Consider the following 22,982-nt stretch of genomic DNA (forward strand, 5'->3'; position numbering starts at 1 on the left):
ATTTAGAACAACGATGATATTCCACAAGTGACAAAAGTTGAATATCTAATATGGAAATACAGGTATAATACCAATCAATTGGCAGCCATTATTTTACAGAATACTATTCTCATTACTGAGTATGAGTTCTTTTTCAGACAATCCTAACATTTAAAGTATGAGATAAATTAAAAATGTCGATATTATTACATGTAGTCTTTCAATTACTTAATTTGATCTGACTGTTTGATTCCAGATTCTGGTTTTCAAACAGATCAATCAGGCAAAAACTATCTTTGCATTGTATTGCAATCATAAAATGTATCTTCTGACAAAATGAATATAAACAGTTTTATTAGTTTTCTGAAACTCAGTATGTCTGATTTTGTTGAATAGTTTTATGAAAATATCTTACAGTAATATTTTAAAATTTTTACAGTAATATTTTTATTTTTGAAAAAAATCTCCGATTTATAGAAAAATTGCAATGACTCTATAATTAACTGTTATCCCCTCAACAATTTGAGAGTAAGTTGCCAAAATTATGTTCCATCACTACCACTCTCATTTACATTAGTATTTGCTACATATGAAAACATTATTTTATATATGTATAATATATATACATATATATATACACACACACACACACACAACAATCAATAATAGAAAACTAACATGATTCTGGACTAGTTTGTGGAGAAAAGTATTATTGGGACAACTGATGAGACCTAAATGGGATCTGAGGTAGCGATGTGGTCAGGTACCGATGTTACATTCAAGCTTACTAATTCTCTCTTAGACTGTATCTAATTTATCTATGAATTTAGAATTTTTACTTTCACAAAAAATTGTGAAAAAATATGTAAAACTTAGTTATTCTGAAAACAGATTTATTGCCATCCTAAAATATTGTGTCATTTTTGTCATAGATTTTGGTGGAGTAGGAGGTGAAAGACAAAAACACAACTATATCAAAAATTATGTCTGCTTAAAGCTATTCATTCTTGGAAGTACATATTTATACAGCATTGGAGACCATCTGAAGTAGAACAGCACATAGAACAGATGACATTCTAGTTGCTTTGCTTAAAGCATGAAAGAACCCTGAACCTGTTCTCAATCTCCCATGACCCTACCATTGTACTTGAGGCTCTCTAGAGAACCCTATGTCTTTTCAAAATAGTTACATAGTAAGTGAGATACAGTAATAAGGTATAACAAAAAATACTGATGGAGAGAACAACTTTTTAAGAAAGATTTCTACGGCATCTGTGGTAGCTGAAATTTTGAAGAATGGTTATAAATTTGGTGTGCAGGGTATTCCAGGAGACTGTTCACACTGGATTCTCTACAATACTGATTAGAGTTCATCATGTAAAATCTTATTTATTCACATAAAGGGGCAGTTAAAAATAGTACATTTAAAGAGCATGTTTTTGGAATTAGACTGGTTTCAGAACCCAGTTCAACTACTTCTATTTACATACCCTGTCCTTTAATGATTTCATCTTATCTGATGGCTTTCATCAGAGCCTTTCACTTCCAAATTCATGTCTGTCCTTTCTTCTAAATTCTAGGTTCATCTATTGGTCTGCCTACTTGATATTTTTATTTGGATTTCTAACAGCAATACAAGTTTCCCTCTAACATTCATACAGACACTTTCTTATCTCAGTCAATGGCAACTGCATCATTTCAGTTGCATGGACCAAACTATTAATATCTTGGAGAAGTTCCTGACTCCTCACTTTTCTCCTAAACCCTGTAGTCAATTCATCAGCATATCCCTTTGACCCTTTTCTCAAAATATATGTAGAATTCCATCACATCTTTCTACCTCCACTTCTCCATCCTAATAAGCCTACATCCTATAACCCTTGAATAACTTCAATACTAATCTACTGGACTCTCGGCTCCCAAACAATCTAATCTTTGTAAGAGTAAGCATTTTAAAATATAATTCAAGTCATGTCACTCTTCTGCTTATCCCTCCCACCAGTATCTTCTCATCACACTCAGATCAAAAGTCAATCTTGGGCCGGGCGCGGTGGCTCAAGCCTGTAATCCCAGCACTTTGGGAGGCCAAGGCGGGTGGATCACGAGGTCGAGAGATCGAGACCAACCATGGTCAACATGGTGAAACCCCGTCTCTACTAAAAATACAAAAAAATTAGCTGGGCATGGTGGTGCGTGCCTGTCATCCCAGCTACTCGGGAGGCTGAGGCAGGAGAATTGCCTGAACCCAGGAGGCGGAGGTTGCGGTGAGCCGAGATCGCGCCATTGCACTCCAGCCTGGGTAACAAGAGCGAAACTCCGTCTCAAAAAAAAAAAAAAAAAAAAAAAAAAGTCAATCTTTACTGAAGGCTTCAAGGCTTTATAAGATCTAGCCCCTGTTACTTCTATGAACTACTTGCTACCACTTTCCATCTTGCCCACCCTCCTCCAACTATAGTTCTTTTTGACCATAGAACTTTCCAAGCATATGCTTACCTTAGGGCTGTCCATTCCCCACATATCTAAATGGCCAACTGCTTCATCTCTTTTAAGTCCTTACCCAAATATCACTTTATTAGTGAGGCCTAATCTCGCCATTGTACTTAAAATTATAGATGATTCCAACTCTCAGCCCTGATACTTCTTATCTTACTCAATTCTATTTTTTTCTACATCATTTATTATCTACAATTTTAGGTATATGGAGAAACTCAGTTTAAAGGTTGCTGTAATGCTCAAAAGTAGAGTAATAATTCTGGATTTAGACAGAGAGTTAGAATGTCAATGAAGGGCTAATTATGAATGAGTCAACAGGGTTGAGAATTCTAAGGTGAACAAAGGACATGCACACACATACATCAAAGAAAGTGAATTAATCATATAGAGATAATTTAACATACATATATAGACTATACAGTTACATTTAGTATGTGTATGTATGGTTTATAGTCTTGGTGATTACAAGAATAAGATATTATAAATAAGGAAGAGAACATAAAGAGGCAGTTTTGTGAGAAAAGACACTGGTTCAGTTTTAGCTATTTAACCATAAGGGTCCTCCTTTCTTTCTTGTGCTAAAAGTATGAGAAACTAGATTTGTTAGTTCTTAAATGACTCTTCTATTTGGAAATGTTTCTCAAAGAATATTTAGGAACAAGGTAACTTCAACATAATACAGTTTAAACAACTGTTCTGTTTTCTCCTTATTTGTTCACATGTGAGAGAGCCATCTGTAATTTTCTATCTCTTGCATGTTAAGAAATCGTAGTTTCAATTACAGTTGATCATATGTATTAAATGTAAACGTATGGTGTGAGTGATGACAAAGACAGAGTGCCTAACCACCTCTATTTGAAGTCCCCTAGGACTTGGGTTAATTAATGAGACTCATCCTAAGGTTATACATGATCTATTACTTCCTCTAATTAGAAATAATAATCCTGATCATTATGCTGGTTAGCTGGAAAGAAATAAGATGAATGTGCTTAACTATGATTAATAGTCTTCTTTAAGCAGTGTAGATCTCTTCTGTCACTGAGTTATATGCAAACTGGGCTGCAACTCAATGCTTTTTAATGATACATATTTTTTAAAGCTCATACAAAAATTAATTTCATGGTAGATCTTTTTACCTTTCTTGATCAAAATCAAACATTTTAGTATTTTAAAATTCATAAATATAATACAAAATTACCATTTATTTCATTTTGCATATAATAGCTATCCAGTACCTTATTCTTTTAATTTTTCCTCCAAAACTATGCTACTATATATGTGTATTCTATTTTGTCCTTTCTTCTGAGGTACAACAGACTTTTGCACATGATTATGTTTCTTTTTTTAATTCAAAGAATACTACTACACATATAGCATTTATTTTTACTAAAGTTTTATTAGGTCTGATTTCTATACTTTTCCCACTAACAACTTTAGCTGACACTTTTATATGCCAAAGAAAGTTATAAAAAGTTATTATCTGGTTAGCGAAGTTAAAAATATCTACAAAGAATGTTAATAATCTAAGATTTTTAATACAACTAACTTAGCTGTAATAAGTTCAAATATTTCAGATTATTTTAAAATAGAAAATAAAATGAAACATGTTATTTTATAAGCTTAAAACCTTTAAAGCACTGCATATATTATATAATTTTGGTTTTGAAGTCTGGGAAAATTCAGATATGATTATCAAAGTCTTAGAAAACTGAGATTAGAGAAGTTAAAACTCTGTTGCATACATGAATTTTATCTCAAAGCCTGCAACAATATAAAAGTACATAGAAGAACAAGATGGTCAGAAACGTAACAGTTACATACATGTTAAAATTTTTTAAGCAAAGAGACAAGGTGTCTTGGGAGTGAAACATAAACTGAGTCAGATGGTCTTTATCCAGACCTTGGCTTTACCACTGACGGTGTTCTTGGGGAAGTTATCTTACATCTGAGCTATGGTTTTGAAAATGATGATAAAATAATGGTATTAATATCATATGTTTATTGAGAGAATTAAACAAGTTAATATGTATAAATTACTATCATAATGCTTAAGCTATACTACGTAACGAATGATATATGCCTCTCTTCTGTGATGACACATATGGGCCTAGTCACAAGTGAAATACAATTAGACTTCAGAATTAGGCTTCCCTTTAATTAATTTTATTGCAAGAACCCAGAATAGCTTGAGATTTAAACTTATCAATAATAGCCATCCACATGTTGAATTGAAATGTTGATTTGTTTCAATACAAATTTTATAGGATCATTATGATTTTTTGCTACTAAAATTAAGCATAGATTTCATATTTGATACCTTCTACAAAATTTCTAAACATATAGATATGACTCCCAAAATGTATATCCTGGTTTACTCTTTTTATAATCAAATTTCAAATTTTATATTTTCTAACATATCATAATTTTGTCATTCAGAATTTTCTTTTTTCTTTTCTTTTTTTTTTTTTTTTTTTGAGACAAAGTTTCACTCTTGTTACCCAGGCTGGAGTGCAATGGTGTGATCTCGGCTCACCGCAACCTCCGCCTCCTGGGTTCAAGCAATTCTCCTGTCTCAGCCTCCTGAGTAGCTGGGACCACAGGCACGTGCCACCATGCCCAGCTAATTTTTTGTATTTTTAGTAAAGATGGGGTTTCACCATGTTGATCAGGATGGTCTCGATCTCTTGACCTCATGATCCACCCACCTCAGCCTCCCAAAGTGCTGGGATTATAGGCGTAAGCCATCGCACCCAGCCCCAGAATTTTCTTTTTTATATTTGAGTTTCATAATGTATGAATAATTTTCTATTCATAACATATTTTTAGATAAAAAACAAACAGTAACAGTTATTAATATTTAGTAAAGTATTATTAAATTTTCAATGAAGTATTCATGACCATGAAGAAGCAAGCATTTAGGGATCTACTATGTAACCTGAACTGTGTTTGCCTATTGAAAAATACAAAAGACATAATCTATAGTATCAGAAATAAAATAATACATTAAAAATGACAGAAAATCAAATATATTGAATGCAAGTATGTGACATAATTTCTGTGTGTTAAATTGTTGGTAAATATTCCCAGAGAATGTAAAACTTGAAGCACAGACAGTTGGAAGGCAAAACGTAAGTAGAAAAACATACTTAAGTCCATGATGTTAAAAATTAAGCCAACTTTACTGACCATTTTCCTGTTGAAGTAAGATATACAGTTAAAAAAACAGAGGTAAGTAAATGTCATGCATTCATACTATACAATGTCTTAAAATGTTATTCTTGATGCCAGAGACCATAAGGATAATTTATAGGTTTTTAAATGATAGTATTAAAAAATGACTGTGTTTATTTAAACTAGAAATATATTGGAGTTTACATTTTGACTTAAAATTTTGAAAGATAGAAATATAATAAATTATTTATTATAATTTTTCAGAAATAAATATACTCATACAGAGTTTATTTTCTTCTCTCCTAAAGACTTTTCCTGCTATCAAAATGACTCTTCAAATCATACCCAAACTAAGTGTATATATATAAAGATGACGTATACCTGTAAATAACACATATGTATCTAATAAGTGTGTATGTTTAGCAATAATTGGCAAATCTTTCAAAAGATCTCTTGCCAATTTGAGTTTAAATGGAGATAAAATCATAAATGATTAATCTAACCAGAATGTTACTGTCAATCAACCATAAGACTGACATTTTGATAAATTAATAAAGATATTTCTAAAGGAGTCTACTAAGCTAATATGCACATTAAACAAATGTGTTGATAGCTGAACATATGCCCCTTTGAGAGCCTAGAAGTAACAAATATGAAACCTACTAAAATTTCTACTTAAAAAATCATACCTGCAGGCCTTGTCCATCCACGGTAACAGAGTTGGCTCTCTGCATTTTGTTCTTGTCGATCACTTTGTTTGGCTGCTGGGAACTACTCTTTTCCTTCTTCACTGTTGATTGTCTGTCCTGTTTAAAAGAAAACAACAACCTTTAATAAAAATAAAAATTAGGAAAATAACATATTAAAATGTTAAGTTGTTTTACTAATAGAAGAGTTTCATGGTTACAAACTAAGGCCCAACTTTCTAATTTGAAGTTCCTAGTGAATAATATGAAAGCTATTGTTTTCAACTGGCTCAAAATATATATGATAGCTTCATGATCGAAACATCATTTAAAGAAATAATGAGAAAAAATACCAAATTGTATTATCCCTATGTGCCCAATTATGACTCTTTATCAAAAGTTATTAAGGATCACTAAAGTTGATTATTTCATATGCAATAATACAGATAAAGGGTATAGAATTATAATGTTAAGAATGTGGTATTGAGTACTAAGAAAAGCTTACAAATACATGCAGTATTGAAAATGAATTTTAATTGCATGATGGACTTTTAAGCTATTGTTTATATCAGAGATAGCATATAGCTTAAAACTGATATTCCGTCTCAGCTAATTCCTTTGTTCCTGATACTGGACAATTTATTTTAGTAGTTGCCTGCTCCCTGTTTCTATTTCCTCTCTTCTGGCTCTCTCTTAAAACAACCCAATCAATTTTTATCACCATTATACCACCAAACTATCTTTTATTAAAATCACTGAAAACCATCTCAGTGTCAACTCTAATGGTCTTCATCTTCTCAAAACTTTCAGCAGCATCTGATAGAATTCATCACTCCTTTTTTGAAAACTTGCTTCACATGGCTTCTAGGACACTTTTTTCTCTGAGCTCTCTTCTTCCTTTACAACGTCTCCCTCATAGTCTCTTTTGCCTATCGCTTCTCCAGCTTCACAACCTGTAAGATTCGGCCTTTTCCTTAGACTTCTCATCTTCTCTATCTATACTCACTCCCCAGGTAACTTCATTCATTCCCATAGCTTTCAATTTCATTTTTATGAAGACTTCTAAATGTATAATTCTAGTTCTGATTTGTAACTGAGCCTTAATTCCTATATACACACACTGTTTCTGTATCTCCACACTAAAGTCTGAAACACTTAATTGTACAATGTCCAAAATTAGTTTCTCTAAAAATTTCCTGCCTACTCTCAAACTGAATGACTATTCACCACCTGCCTCATTACATGGGTTAAACAACTATTATCTTTTTTGGCTTGGATTATTGTAACTATCACCTAATGAATCAATCTACTTCCATAATCTGTCTCCCTATACCAAAGTCTCTGCACAAAAGCCAAACTCATTCCATTTTTTACTCTACTCCAGCTGCACTGGCCTCTTCATTGTTCCTTGATCATAACAATCATGCTTTTAATTCAGAGCTTTTGCAATCATTCTGCACTCTGCTGGAAAACATGCCACTGCATATTTGTTGGCCTGGGTTTTCACTTCATGACGTGGTCAAATGTCACACAAGATTCTCTAGTCCCTTTAGCCTCCTTTTAAAATATCAATTATTACAACCTGAAATATTATTTGATTTGTTTAATTGCCTTCATTCTTTCATATTAATCAAAGTTCCATAAGAAAAATGGACTTGCTATGTTTCACTGGTCTATATCAAACCCTAAATCATGACTAACAAATGTCAAGATAAATGAATGAAGAAATAAATGAAAACATTTTTTAAAACGTTTTTTAAGTTCTTGAAACATACGGTTGAGAAGGATTCTTGCAGATCCAGGGTTGATGAGAAAACCTGTCCTAATTGACTGGCAATGTCTGACATGGTTACTTAAGTGCTTTCGTGCCACACATTTCCTATCACTTACTCAACTATATATATTTCGTAGGTTTTTATATTTGTTTGTAAAAATATCATTTCAATTTCTGTAATTTAGAAAGATAGGTTTTTATTTGTGCAAATGTATGGGGTAACTGAGAAATTTTTTACATTTATATAATGCTTAATGATCAAGTTCGGGTATTTAGAGTAATCATTGCCCAAGTACAACACATTTTTTAAGTGTAGTCATCCTTCTCTGCCATCAAGCTTTCAATTTATTCCTAGAAATATATTTTTAAATAGCTTTGAAAGTAAAACTATTTTTAAATATATAAGGGCTAGATAAATCAAAAATCATCTCTGACTAAAATAAAGGCTAATCAGTATAGTCCATTTACCTTGCAATTCCATGGTGCAAAAACACTGAATATATTTTGTGTGTTGCTGAAAATGGATGGCATAATAGGATTCCTGAAATTTAAGTTCTTTAGAAAATGATGTGCTTTCATACAAGCATAATTTCTGGTAAAATATTGATTTTTAAAAGAAAGTTCTAAGTTTGCAAATTAGAATTTTGTTCCTAGATAGTTAAATGGCATAATGTATAAGAGGAGTGAATTATTAGATAAGGTTTGGAATCAGAACTCCCGAGATGAATTTCATCTCTCTACTACTTTTAGGATCATGTAACCTAGAGGGTTTATGCTTTTGCAAAATGTAGGTAGTGATACCTGTTCCTCAGAGTTGTTTAGGGTTAATAGAAAACGTATAGTCCTTAATATTGTGTCTACCTTGAAGCATGTATTCAATATAAAAATTACTATGAATGATGTAAAATAGTTGTGGTTGCCTATTTGAGTGCTCATCAACATTGCCATTATACAAAGTGTTTTTATATTTCCAAATCTGTGTGTATATGAAAAAAAATTCTGTAGTTATATTAGGCATATATTTAAATTTGAAAGGTTCTATGCTTATATTTGAAAACGCATAGCTTGTGCTAGCTGTTCAAAAACATAATGCTATTGACAAGTGTGGAAATAATTTACTCCAGGGTTCTTGCATCCACATATACAAAACAGAAGCAGTATTTTGTAAAAATATGCAATGTGATATACCTTAATACAGTTATTCTTCCAAATTACCCAACAATTGTTATTTAGCATTTAAATTATTAAATGCTTACATTAGAATAATTAAATAAAATTTAATTTGGTTAGTCACAGCCGGGTGCGGTGGCTCATGCCTTTAATCCCAGCACTTTGGGAGGCCAAGGCGGGCAGATCTCAAGATCAGGAGATTGAGACCGGTCTGACCAACATGGTGAAACCCCGTCTCTACTAAAAATACAAAAATTAGCCAGGCATGGTGGCATATGCCTGTAATCCCAGCTACTCAGGAAGCTGAGGTAGGAGAATCACTTGAACCCAGTAGGCGGAGGTTGCAGTGAGCTCAGACAGAGCCATTGCACTCCAGCCTGGGCAACAGAGTGAGACTCCATCTCAAAAAAAAAAAAAAAAAAAGTAAAAAAATATTGGTTAGTTACAATGGAACTGGGAATTTGCAACCAATTATATAATTTGTGTGTTAATGGAAATTTAAGACACACAAGTATATGTCTTTAAAGAGCTACCAAGCAAGCTATCTACTAACATTATTTTAATCTTGGCCACTCATACAGCTAAGGAAATTCTTGTGTGCTAAGAACCTCCAACTGGCAGAGATAGCAGTTGATTAAATGGCTTCATGTCCCTCTAAGCAGTATCCCCCTAAGTAAGCTGGGTAGGAGACTAAACAATTGCTTTAGAGTAAGCAATCAGAAATAATAAAAACAGGCTGAGTGCGATGGTTCATGCCTGTAATCCCAGAACTTCAGGAGGCTGAAGCAGGTGGATCACTTGAGCTAAGGAGTTCAAGATCAACCTGGGCAACATGGTGAGACCTTGTCTCTACTAAAAATATTTTTTTTTAAGTTGAGTGTGTTGGTAAGATGCCTATGGTCCCAGCTACTCTGGAGGCTGAAGTGGGAGGATCACTTGAGTCTGGGGGGTGAAGGTTGCAGTGAGACAAGATCATGCCACAGCACTCCAGCCTGGGTGGCACAGCGAGATTCTGTCTCAAAAACAAAAACAAAAACAAAAACAAAAACAAAAAAAACATACATATATATATAAAATGCTCATTTGTTTCACTTTATTTTCAACTTACATAGAAGTCACTCTGAGTTACTCATTATATTTTATTTAAGCAGCACAAGTTAACAGGAGGGTAGTTGAATACATTCTTCTATATCCAATGAGAAAATTGTCTTTCCTTTTAATATGAGGGACACGAAGGGAAGACAAATGCATCCTTGAAAAATTTGCTGTCCTCCAGGTTTCACTAGCTGTTTTGGGAGGTAAACTGACCCTGACTGGCAGAGCTCTATTATGATATTTATGAGAGTTAGTTACCAATGTTGAAATTACTGAAAAGTTTCTGAAAGAGCTCACCAATTTTAGTTTGCACAATCATTAAGAATAAAATTACTCTCTGATAACAGGGGACAGTGTTTGCCATTTAACCTTCAGTTTCTTTCTTTAAGTTTTGGGCTCTAAATCACAAAATAAATGACATTGTTATAATTAAGGCAAATTTCCTTCTGCCAGATAAATTATCTTAGATATACAAAGAGTCAGAAAATTATTGCTTTAATCAATAGAAATTATTCAAACACTGAAAAGAGCTACTCTAACTTAAAAAAAGTCATGAAAGAATACAGAACATATAACTACAAAATATAATATACAGTTATTGATATTTGAGCATTTTCAAATATCAAGCATTTGTGTTTGCTACGTAGACATTTTAAATGTTGAATTCAGTGTTTTGTGATCCAGAGACTCCACCAGTAGCACAACAGATCTTAACGGGGGAATATATTGTATTAGAATTCCAAAAGAATAATCATCATAATCAACAGAGAAGAAAAGCCAAAAAGACCATTCACAGTAAATAGAAAGATGAACTAAATAAAATAAAAAGGCCTCACTTTAAATACATGCTCTAAAAAAAAAATCTTTGTCTACGTCATGCTGATTCTCAGAGGTAGAGTATTTGTACATTGGTGAAAACGGCTTTCACAAAAGGGTTGTTTACCACAATACTTATGCCTGCTGTTATTGATCACTGGCAAACTGCAAGCAGCAAGTGATGATTACCTCAAGAACAGGGTTTTCTTCTTTTTGTCCAATCTCAGCATGAGAAACTGGCAGCAGCAAAGCACCTCCACTGGTACAAAGCTACAAAGGCGAGTGCTTTGCTGCCAACAGCTTCGCTTGAATCCTAGAGCTTACTTTCCCACTACTCCTGCACAACTTGCCTGAATGGAGACTTTCTGCCACTGGAGCTAGGCCACATGAATTTTCCAGAGACTGTAGAGTTTTAACCCAAGGTATCACATGGAGATTCACAGCATTTAAGATCTCTCTGATGCAGAAATGTTACCACAGCCCCAGTGGGGCTTACAAAAATGCAGTCTGAGACACCAACTTACTAACAAACTGCAAAGCCGCACCTTTAATCAGTATGGACTTAACGTGGAATTTGAACATTTTACTGGCTGAAAAAAACAAATTCATTTCAAAAATGGCAAAGGCTCTGAATCTACTAGTAATCTGTGGAATTTGCAGTAAAACCATTTGGTGGCTAGAGAAAGTCTTGATTTTTTTTCAAAGTTTTAAACACATATAATAAATGATGTAAGGTCTAAAGATTTTTATTTCTTTTAAACTTAGTTAAGTGAGTAATTTTTAAAAAGCAAAAACAACTTTGGGTAAAGGTAAAAGTATGAGCTTAGAAGCCGAATCACATCTCTGTCTTTTATTTCTAGTTAAGCTTGGGCAAATTATTTACCACTGTTATGTTACCACTAATTTTAACTATAAATTGGAAAATTCATGTTAAAAAAAAAGGAAAAAAATTTAGATAAAAGTACTAACATAAAACAGGCACTCAGTAAACAGTAATGATTTTAAAGTATAGATAAAGAATTTTGACATATTCTATTATTTAGTCACAGGTAAGCTGCTTGGTCACAATAGTAAAAAGCATGTGTTGTAAAGAAGTGCTTTGTTTAACATCCTATACTTTATTTACCCACTAAGTCACCATAGCTGAGAATAATTGCTGTGGTGATCTGGGTGGTGTCTTTGGGGGAAACAGGAGGCAACGAAGCAGACAAAATGACAACTGGTCTTAAAGTAGCTGGGTTGTTATTAGTCGCTTCCTAAACTTGAAGGTGCACTTTGTGACTTGATCTACAAGTCCCGGTTTTCACACATGAGACATGAAGTTCGTATTTGCTCCTAGGATAATTTTATCCTGGGTATAAACCACTTACAAGACTTCTGTTAAGAAAATCCTTATTGGAGGGAATGAAATGTAGGAAAGAGAGGGTCTATGACAAAATAATTCAATTTTGGCTATGTGCTAGCATATGGCAGCACCATTATAAAACAATGTCTGTATGTTTGTGTGTGTGTGTGTGTGTGTGTGTGTGTGTGTGTGTGTGTTATGTATACAGTATACATACACATATACATATGCATATAATTTATATATAAAAACAGACTTTGGGCCAGGTATGGTGGCTCATGCTTGTAATATCAGCAGTTTAGGAGGCTGAGGTGGGCGGATCACGAGGTCAGGAGTTTGAGACCAGCCTGGCCAACAGGGTGAAAACCCATCTCTAATTATTAACTGTGTAATGTCATTATTACTCGAATCATTGAATTTTGAATACAAAATGAAAGAGTCGTCTCTATAAAAAATAACTTGCAAGCTTTAGAAAGACAAAATAACACAAGCTGTGTGTGTGTGTGTGTGTGTGTGTGTGTGTGTGTGTGTGTGTGTGTGGTGTGTATGAGGAGCGGTCAAATTAAGTTTAGAGAAAACAACTGTGAAAGCTTTCGGTATTATTATTTTAATAAAAATGGCGAGTATTTTTACACTCAAATTGCTTCACAGATGTTCTTGAGATTTTGTTAGACTTGAAAAGAATTGAAGCTATTATAGGTGATAAGCTTGTGATACATGCAAGAAAGGCAAGACACCATTTCCAATTAGAAGATCTGTCCTCATAGAAAAGCCCCTAATCCTCAAAAATATAGCCAATGAATATAAATTCACATATTTTAAGTTAAACATTTAATGTATGTATATATCTTTCTATATGTTCCCCCACATATACTTTAACCACATTTTCCGTTAACCAAGGAGCAACTGTTCCTGATGGTAGAACATAAGGTTTCTTGTCTCTCTGTGTGTATATATGTGTATTCACACACTCAGCCATGCATATATCCATGCATGGGCTTAAGGAAATTTTTGGAACAACAAAGTTGAAAAATCTTCTATAATGACTTTGAGGGATACTGTAAAGTTTAAGTTAATGTAAACCAATATATTGTGCCAGAAAAAAATAAGTATAGGAAGACTTTTAAACACTTCATATCAAAATAAAGACATTTTTCCTAAAAATTAAAAAAATATATTAAAAAATTTAGATCTATTTACTAAAACCATATGATATGAATTATATAATTGAATACAGGGGGACATTTTGGAGATTATCAGATGTAAAAGGAAAACTTTACATCTCAAATCAAGGATCCTATATTCACTTAATTGGGCTGATGTTAAGGACAGAAACAAACTCAAGAACCTGAAGATGTAAAATTAATGGTCTCGAAATGAAATAATTCAATGCAATAGTAAACTGTCCTAATACTTTTGTCACTTGAATATATAATTTAGCATCTATATTTTATAATAATAATTAACATAACAGCATCAATTCACTCAAAGAATATAAAATCAGTTTAACATTTTCTAAGATTAGAAACCTTATATTTAAGTGTATCTCCAAGTATTTTTAAGTATCTCTTTGGCTAAAAATGAGAACTTTAAAAAAAATTTTAACAAAGGGGTCTACACTGATTAAAAAGCCATTTTTGGTGGGGAGAAAATAGCAGTTATTACACTTTCATGCAATCATGTTAACTGCTAAATAAATTCATAATCTTATGTAGCATTCATATATTATAAGTAATACTTTTTAAAATAAGCAGATTTAAATTACAATTTTAAGGAAACCAGTGCAATTTGGGCATTTCCTATAGAGATAATAACAATTGAATAGTATATTGTCACAGAACGATGTGGAGGTTTTGCTTCATCAATGCAAAGGTAAAGCAAAAATGTTACTGAAAATAATTGTTGTGGCAATGCTTCATTTTATTTTCAAAATAAAATCCATTTATTCTGTGACTATATTTTATTCTGATGTCTTCCTATACAATGGCATGGGACAGGTGATTAATGTAGTTGTATTCTTTTAAAAGTGATGGGCACTGCAAAGTAAGCAAGAGTCTCTAAGTTACTGCCATTGAAACCCACATTTCAATGACTCAAAGAATAAATTGTTTTAGATTTCCTGCAACTTATCTACATCTTAATGTGAAAAAAAATGGACATAACCCTATTTTCCTAAGCTGGTAAAAACTTTTTGCAAAGTAACCTTTATTTTTCTCTGTGAACCCTAGGTCACATAACTACTTGCTTTCCTATAGACTGAAAATTCTTAAAGTCTATTCCATCACTGAAAACATGAAAATCCTTACTTCTAATTAGTGGAATATGAAAAAAATAAAATATAAAATGCTGGTATTCAAATGTCACTGAGCCAGCACAAAATGTTCTTTACAGCAATGCAAGATGTATAATGACCTATAATTTTAAGTGTGAAAACCTGTTTTTGCTTACGCACCTCAGGAACTGAAACTCCTGAAGTGGGCAGAGTCTGCTGAAAAAGAGAAGTTCATATTAAAGCTGAAAAAGAGTCAAACTCAAAACAAATTATCAATGACGTTTCGCATATCATTATATGGCTGTGAAATAAATTAGTAAATTAAAAATACATTTCCTTGGTATAATTGTACTGCTTCCTTGAATTAAAATAATAAATATCTTTTCAATGAATAAGAAAACCTCGAACACAGAGTGGGTTAGGTTGTGAAATTATTTATCCAAAACACAACTTCATCTACCCAAGGCATGCTGATCAACCTCTTTGGCCAGCTGTATCTCCAAGTTCCATTCTCTTTTATTAACAATTTCCATTAAATTTTTAACTTGCCCTTTGCCCATCCCACTTTTCATTTTGAAGTCCAAATCTCATTCCTTCCTAAAAATACTGTGTCTTTTGAACGTAGACATAGCTTATGTTGTTCATTTTATTTCATGATACTCTGGAAATAAGAAAACATATTCCATTAATATTAGTAAAAGAATAAAAAGTATAATTAAATAAGTAGCAAGATTTTACGTGAGAGTAATTTTTAAAGATAGGATTAAATACATTGACTTTACTCTTCACAACTGTATTTTCCGTTATCTACCACCACCTCCCACTTCGTAGTTCACATTGGAAAGGTTCTCTTTTGCTTAGTTTTGTTATAAGAAACAGATAAAATGTCACTGAACTCCAAAAGCCTGCATTCTATGGAAGTAAGAACATAAAATACAAATTTGGATAAATAGTTGACAAACAACACACACAAAACTAGATAAAGTTTTCCCATGCTAGAACAGCAGAAGAAGAGTTGGATGGGAAGCCAGGAGTTCTTAGATATTTGTGTGTCCCTGCAAAGAAAGAAGTAGTCAGTATATTCCCTTTTCCTCCCCAGATCCAAGTTATATGAGGGACGGTCTGGCCAATGCTAGATCACCGAGACGGGTATGAAAAATCTGAGAGTCCAGATATTATTATACTCCCTTAGCCAGCAGAACTTTAGAAAGGCAGCAAGAATGATTAAAAACAACAAAATAGCTGTATCTGAGACAGGTAAAACCTGACACCCTCACAGCTGTGCAGACTAAAGGAATTCAATGCACTCAAAAGTGATACAGAAGGACAAGAAGTTGTCCAGCACAGCCTCGCAGAAAATTAAAGTGTTCAGGAATACAGCTCTATCTGGAAAATGTTGCCATAATATAAGCAGAAAGTACTGTAGGTACAGATTTCCAGTCAAAAGAAGTCATGAGGTGGAAGAGTATGAGCGCTGGTCAGCTCTTCCATTCCACAGGAGAATCTAATGGAAGTAACCGCTGTTGTTTTGAAGATAAATTGACCAGAGGTTTGGTAGAGCCTTTACTGAAAGCTTTCCGATTTCAGGAACATTCTTGACTTCTGAGTCCAAATCAGTCTACAGAACACGAGGGACAATGAATGTTTGTGCTAGTTTCTCTCTTGGTTAATTCGAAGATATTTGCTAACCTTATTATCTTTCTTTCTTTCTTAGCTTCAGATTGAAACTTAAGGTCTGAATAAACATTGCAAGACATGAATGTAATTCTTCCATCTTTGTCATAATATATACAAGTTTGCTCTTTCTCAAATTCAGATCAAGAATGTTATCCTATAGATCCTTATCCTATTCTGTGCCATGTACCCAGGAAACTCTCAGAGACTATGAAGCAACCAAAATAAGAGACTTCAAGCAGCCTCCAGAGCATGAGTCAGAGATGCCTTTTACCTTAGAAGAAAGTATGCTTACAATGCATACATTTGCAGAGAGCAGGCATTGGACAGCCAAGTGAAAAGATTATGGCTGTCTAAATGGTTCAGAATAGCAATCAAATGCAACGCAAGAGCTTCAGATAGCTCCTGGTCCACTTTCACTTTTACCACCCCCAAAAAGTAAATAAATAAAGGCAACAGAAAGCATTTTTGGGATAACTGTAGACATTTGAATATGGACAAGATAATGACTGATATTATGGAATTGTTGTCAGTTTTCTTAGTTGAGAGAAGAATAATGTCATTAAGTAGAAAACTGTCCTTAGAAAAATATATATAAAAAAATTATGGCAACATAATAGCAATTATTGAATATATGTGGCAAATACACTGGATTTCTTGTTTGTGAACATTTTGTAATAAAGAGAGAAAAAAGTTCTTTCTACTCCTTCATTATATTCTTTAATGTCTAAAAGTGTGTAAAAATGTTTCTAAAATGAAATAAAAATATGTACATTATCTCAGTGGAAACTATGAAATTGCTAGAAGTTTGGGGCAGAAGTCATGGAGGTGGGTGGGAGAGAAATAAAGGAGTATTATTTTCATGGAGATAGAGCTCTCTTTTAAAACAGAAATAGAGGTAAGTTTCTAGGCTGCTGGGACAGAGGAACGGAGAGAGACAGAGGGAACTATCAAAGATAAATGAAAAACAAGGGTTTTTTGAAAAAGCAATATTTCAGTTATTGATAGGCATTGCACTTTTCCAAATGTGTTTCTTTTGGATCTCAAATGCAGAAACCCCCAGGAGCCAAGAAGATAATACACATGGGTAAAACAGATCTGATGTTGCAAAGGCAAAGACTATGCCATGCTGGATAATAAACACTCCATTTGAAATTATCAAAAAAAAAAAAAAAAAAAAAAGAAAAAGAAAAGACATTGTGGTATGAAATAGAAACCTAGCTATCATTTTGCTATTAATTGGTAATTTATGGATAACATGTGTGTAGTCTTCCTCTTTCTCGGAGCAGTAGGGATATGAGAGATCTACCAATAGAGAACAAGTGAGGTTGGCACAGAGGTGGTACAGTGAAAAAGGTAATGAAACAGAGGTTTGTGGCTTCTTCTCTAAAAAACAAACAAACAAAAAAGCAGTAGCAGATTAACCAACACTGATGATCCAGCTGGAGCTAGAAGTTTTAAATATGTAAGAGAGAAAGCCACCAGCCCTGAGAATTTTATAATGCAACAACACTCAGCCTTCTGAGAGAAACACTAAAAATTTACTCCAAGAACAAGAGTGACTAAACCAACATACATCTCAGCTCATTTACAACCAATATGCATAGACAGAGTTATATTTTAAATTTTTATGTTCATCAGTTTATTTCTGTTACAATCAGCAAACCATGGTACTTAGATCTTTAAAAAAGTAGGAGCTTATTAGGAAATAAATTTAGCTATCATATTACTTCTTTTTACTCTCCTGTACTTAATTTTTAGATATCAAAGATGAGCAAAGAAAATGTTTTAGTTTTCTGAAAATTATCATGAGTGCATGATTCTAAATGTAATATATTTTTAATTAGAATTAATACAGAAACTGTATATTTTTATTTAATCCAATGTGAGGTGTGACTACAGAGAAATGTGATTGATTTTACTTAATCAGTATCTTTTAAATATTAAATAGAATACACAGTACAGATAATTAGTTTAAAAGATGCATTTACCTTCAGGGCACTTATTAAGTTCAATTTAATATCAAAGAATTTTTTAAAATTCTATTATTCTTAAGTATTAGGATATCTCTTGTCTTCATATTTTCTAATGTGTAATCATTTTAAATTGACAATTTAATCCAAATTGTCATAGGACAAAGAAAAATCTTCGGTGGAGATTATTGGAGGTTTGACTTAGTTAAGATATAATGAGAGCACAGAACTTACATTAAAAGAGTCATTAGTTATTTGAAGGCCAAAGGAAAAATTTTAAAATGATACCTTATACCTATATAAGAACATTTGTATTAATACACATATATTTTATATTTTTACACACACACACACACACACATATATATTTCATGTTTGTTATTTTGCCTAATTTAATATGCCCCCTAAACCAAGATACTTTATCTTTCAGATTGGGAAGGTGAAATCAGAGAGCTTAGATTCCTAACACAGGAAAATAGTTAGTGGCAGAATATTGCTTCCCTAACACAGGCTCTATTTGTTCAAATAACGGTAGTAGCAAGAAGAGATTTTTTTTTAAATGACTATTTTTAGTTATGCATCCATTTTCTAAGTGGTTTAGAAATAAAATTATTTTAAAATATTGATGAAGAATGAAAAATATTTAGAAATCACTGTATTTACAAAGTGATACACATACACACACAAACAGAGAGAGAGAGAGAGAGAGAGAGACTTGTTTTCCCTGAAAACCTGGCTTGAATAATAATATGAATTAATTTAATACAATAACTTCCAGTGTAGTACTTAGCTTAAGTGTTCCAAATAAAACTATTTTAAAGAGCGTTTTTTCCCCCCTTCATATAACAATTGAGTATCTCTGGCATCAGAAAAGAAGCAAGAGACAGAGAAAAGACTAGGGCAAGGTAAAGAAAAACCGTCTTCATAAAATGACACTTTGTCTTAGCTGGACAGCTAAAGTTGTTCTCTCACACAAAATAAAATATATTGGAAGGATATCTAAGATACATAAATTACATATATATTTGATTTCCATGAATTTTATTTTCATATTTCAGTTACATATAATTTGCTTAAACTTTATAATTCTTGAGGTCCTTAATTGTGTACACCCATGCACATGAATGCAATGCATGAAAGTGAAGTAAAAATGATTTTAGTATTAATGTCTAAAATATTTATCTTTATTAAAACCTTTAATAAAAGATTATTTCAGTCATAATAAAGTAAGGCAATCAAAAGAATCATAAATTATTTTTCTTTTCCACAAAAACTCTGACATGTCTAATTAAGATGTAATATAAAAATAAAACATTTTAAAAGCTACACATATTGTAATTTTATCCTGGGTCCTTGGACTAATTACGTCTCACCTGACTTAAATTTTAAAGCTTGCATTAACAGAAATTTAATGGTAATACATATTTTTAGCTGTGGTTATTTCACTACACTTCAACTGTAATGGCTCACAAAATATTCTATTCTTACTCTAATAAATACGATTGTTTATGTCTATTTTACAGTATTGTCCAGAGGCTACTGACGAGAAGGGAGTGTGAGGCTCCGTCTACCCTCTCTCCCTAAATATGTGTCTAGATGTGTGTCTGGAAAGGAAATGCAACTGAAATGGGTACCTAGTTATGGATGTTTAAAAATCTAAAAGATATCAAATGTGTTCAACTAAAATGTTAAATATTTATCTTTATAGAGATATCCAAATCATCTCAAACACAGATTTCTAAACATAAAAGCAATCGGTAAGAACAACTAAGCCAAATTTTAACATTATTGGCTTGCCTACTTGATTAGCTAGCAAAAGACACCATTAGAAATGAGTAACACCCTCTGTTTAGCTAGGTTTCATAAAATCATTAGAAGTAGGTATCATTAAGAGGTGTTCTTTAAGTCGTGATCCACAGTAAGAATATTTGAATATGTACACACTTGTAAAATAATTTTACAATGACTATTCATTCTTTTGACCTGATTCTCTGGTACATTCTACTCTTTTTTCTCCTCACATCTATTTTCCTCTACTTTCTCAAAGTATTGTTTTTCTTTCCATTTCTTTTCTGAAAGGCTAACCTAGGTTCCTTAAATTTATTTCATGCATTATTAATTGTTGGGGACTGCAGCGTGAACATTAAAAACAGTCTTAGAACATGGGATATTGAGAAAAGCAAGTATCGCTCCTGCCACTTACAAGTTGAGTGGTTTTAAGTAATTTTCTTAATCTCCCTAAACTTCACATTCCTCAAATGTTCACTGCGCATCAAAATTGCACCTACCTGTAGGATTAAAAGGATAATGTCTGACATATTTAAGTTCTCAATAAATGGTTAACTGTTTTATTAACATCAGAACCAAAATGATTCCCTTAGTTTTCACTTCCTGGTTAAGAACTCAGCAAGAAATGATAAGTTACACTTTCTTTAGCTAAACATATTTTTTGTTGTGAATAAGTAGATGGAAACCAACAGAATTGTTTAAAATAAAAAGATCTATTTGGGGGCTATTAGAGATACACAAGAAATGATGGAGAAGGGTAGAAAATAGATCAAAGAGAGAAAGCAGTGGAGAAAAATAGAGAGACAGGAAGCTCTTAGAAGAAAAGAACAAAACCCTCTTTCGGTTGTTTACCTCAATTTTACATACTGTTCTTTCCAAAGACTGAGCAAAGAAAACACTGAAAACGAGGAGAATGATGGGAGCTGATATTTAGAACAACCATCTTCAAAACACATTTCAAAATGAAACATGCACAGCCTATTGACTATTCTTTCAGATTATTCTTCAGAACTCTTAATTTACATATAATTCATTAATGGATAACTACTTATGAGTGTGTCTTTGTATACGTGATTATGTTTGTGTATGTTTGGGAAAAGGGTCTGAGGAAGGTTGATAGCTTGAAAAAAAATTGCTCCCTTCAATGAACTCAATATAATAGACTGATACATATAAATTTTATGTTCATAAAATTAATCTATAATATTTCCTATTATGCCTATTTTCTCTCCCTGTAAAAACAAGAGCCAGTTCTAGAAATTTATCATTGTATAGTTAGTGTATTATGCTTTCCAGAATATAAAAATATCACTATAGATAATGAAAGAATATTGACAATAATATTTAGAATTAAAGCTTAGGTCTCCTTTTTATCATCCTTGAAAAATATCTCGAATTAAGAAACAAAGAGGTTATAATGGGATTTGTTCTTGTCTTTTGCTGCTTTAAATATCTATTGCTCTCATGAAAAAGTATTTTCTAACCAGGTTAAAGTCAAATTCTGTACTCACATTAGGCTAAGATTCAACTGAGTTAAATTTTTGCACTGACTACCAGTCAACCTTATCATGAACTTTCATTATGTGCATGTAATTAATTGGGTCCAATGAACAATATCAATTCTGAGTTATAGACTCTTTCCCCCCCGACCATATAATTAGAATATAATTACCCACAGGATATCAGAATGATGCAGAACCTTTCCTCTAAATGCACCCTCATTAGGAAACAAGTCTCAATATACATTTATTCAATCAGTGTGAATTAATTAAAATGTTACTGAAATAAAAAAGGGTAGCAATAAAGAGTATCTGACATCTATTAAGAGACTATCACTTGAGATCTGCCTGCATAGTTTATATTTAAATCCATTTAGCCGAAATAGAAACTTTGCTATGTAATGTGATATACATCCAGGGTATTAGGAAATCTGAGTACACACATCTGTGTGACATCATTTTTGAAAAGAGTGCAAGACATAACTACAAAATCTTTAAGAATTAGATAGGAATAATCTAATAGCTCCATTATTCCATACAGATGTTTATCATCAGATAGAATCTATCTGGTGAGCAAAAATCATTTAACTCTATTTAATAAATTATTTGTTTAACTTAGAATCTATCTGGTGAGCAAAAATCATTTAACTCTAACTATTTAATCAATTATTTGTTTAACCCACAACCTTATATTACAAATCTGAAAATATTTGTCCCAACATGGCTCAGGAAAAACAATCAGAAAAGTCCAGACTTGTGAAAGCAATAATTATTTTTTTGTCTTTTAATAAAATAACCTGAATTACTTAAGCTAGTTGAAATAATTACAGGAGCGTATTTTCTTTTAAGCAGTACATTCATATACAGCTAAGAATAGCTTCTTAAATGAATGAATAATATATCATACCACACATTCCAATTACAAAAATTACATTAAAAATAGTAGATACACAAAGAAGCTGAGGGACACATGATACATAGCTCACAAGAAGCTGCTGATTCAAACAGTAACAGTCTACCTAAGAGCCATTCATCCTTGTTTCTCCAGGCATATAGTTATATTAAATAACCTTTGTTCAATAAATAAATAAATAACCCTTGTACAAAGGAATACTCAGCATTAGTAAAAAATAATGCCATGAACTGTTAACATAAAAATTTCAGAGCTGCATCTAATAAAGCAAGATACATACACATTTTCAAGCTTTCAATGTTACTATAGATTCCTCAGAAATTTTTAGCTTTAG

The 22,982-nt window shown here is 32.5% G+C and overlaps 1 protein-coding gene across 14 annotated transcripts in view; it reads right to left on the bottom strand.

The window, feature by feature from the left end:
• DGKB (diacylglycerol kinase beta) overlaps positions 1-22,982 on the bottom strand; it is an 814,277-nt gene that overhangs the window by 455,452 nt on the left and 335,843 nt on the right. For 10 of the 14 annotated variants that reach the window (XM_074379540.1, XM_074379539.1, XM_074379550.1 and 7 more), the window contains 2 exons: positions 14,982-15,017; positions 6,333-6,449 (listed from right to left, as the gene is read on the bottom strand). In XM_074379540.1, coding sequence (XP_074235641.1) covers positions 6,333-6,449; positions 14,982-15,017 — 153 coding nt within the window. The remainder of the gene's footprint in view (positions 1-6,332; positions 6,450-14,981; positions 15,018-22,982) is intronic. The other 4 variants (XM_074379541.1, XM_010349326.3, XM_074379543.1 and 1 more) reach the window with 2 other exon arrangements.

This window comes from Saimiri boliviensis, chromosome 10 (genome assembly GCF_048565385.1).
Source record: "Saimiri boliviensis isolate mSaiBol1 chromosome 10, mSaiBol1.pri, whole genome shotgun sequence".
NCBI lineage: Eukaryota > Metazoa > Chordata > Mammalia > Primates > Cebidae > Saimiri > Saimiri boliviensis.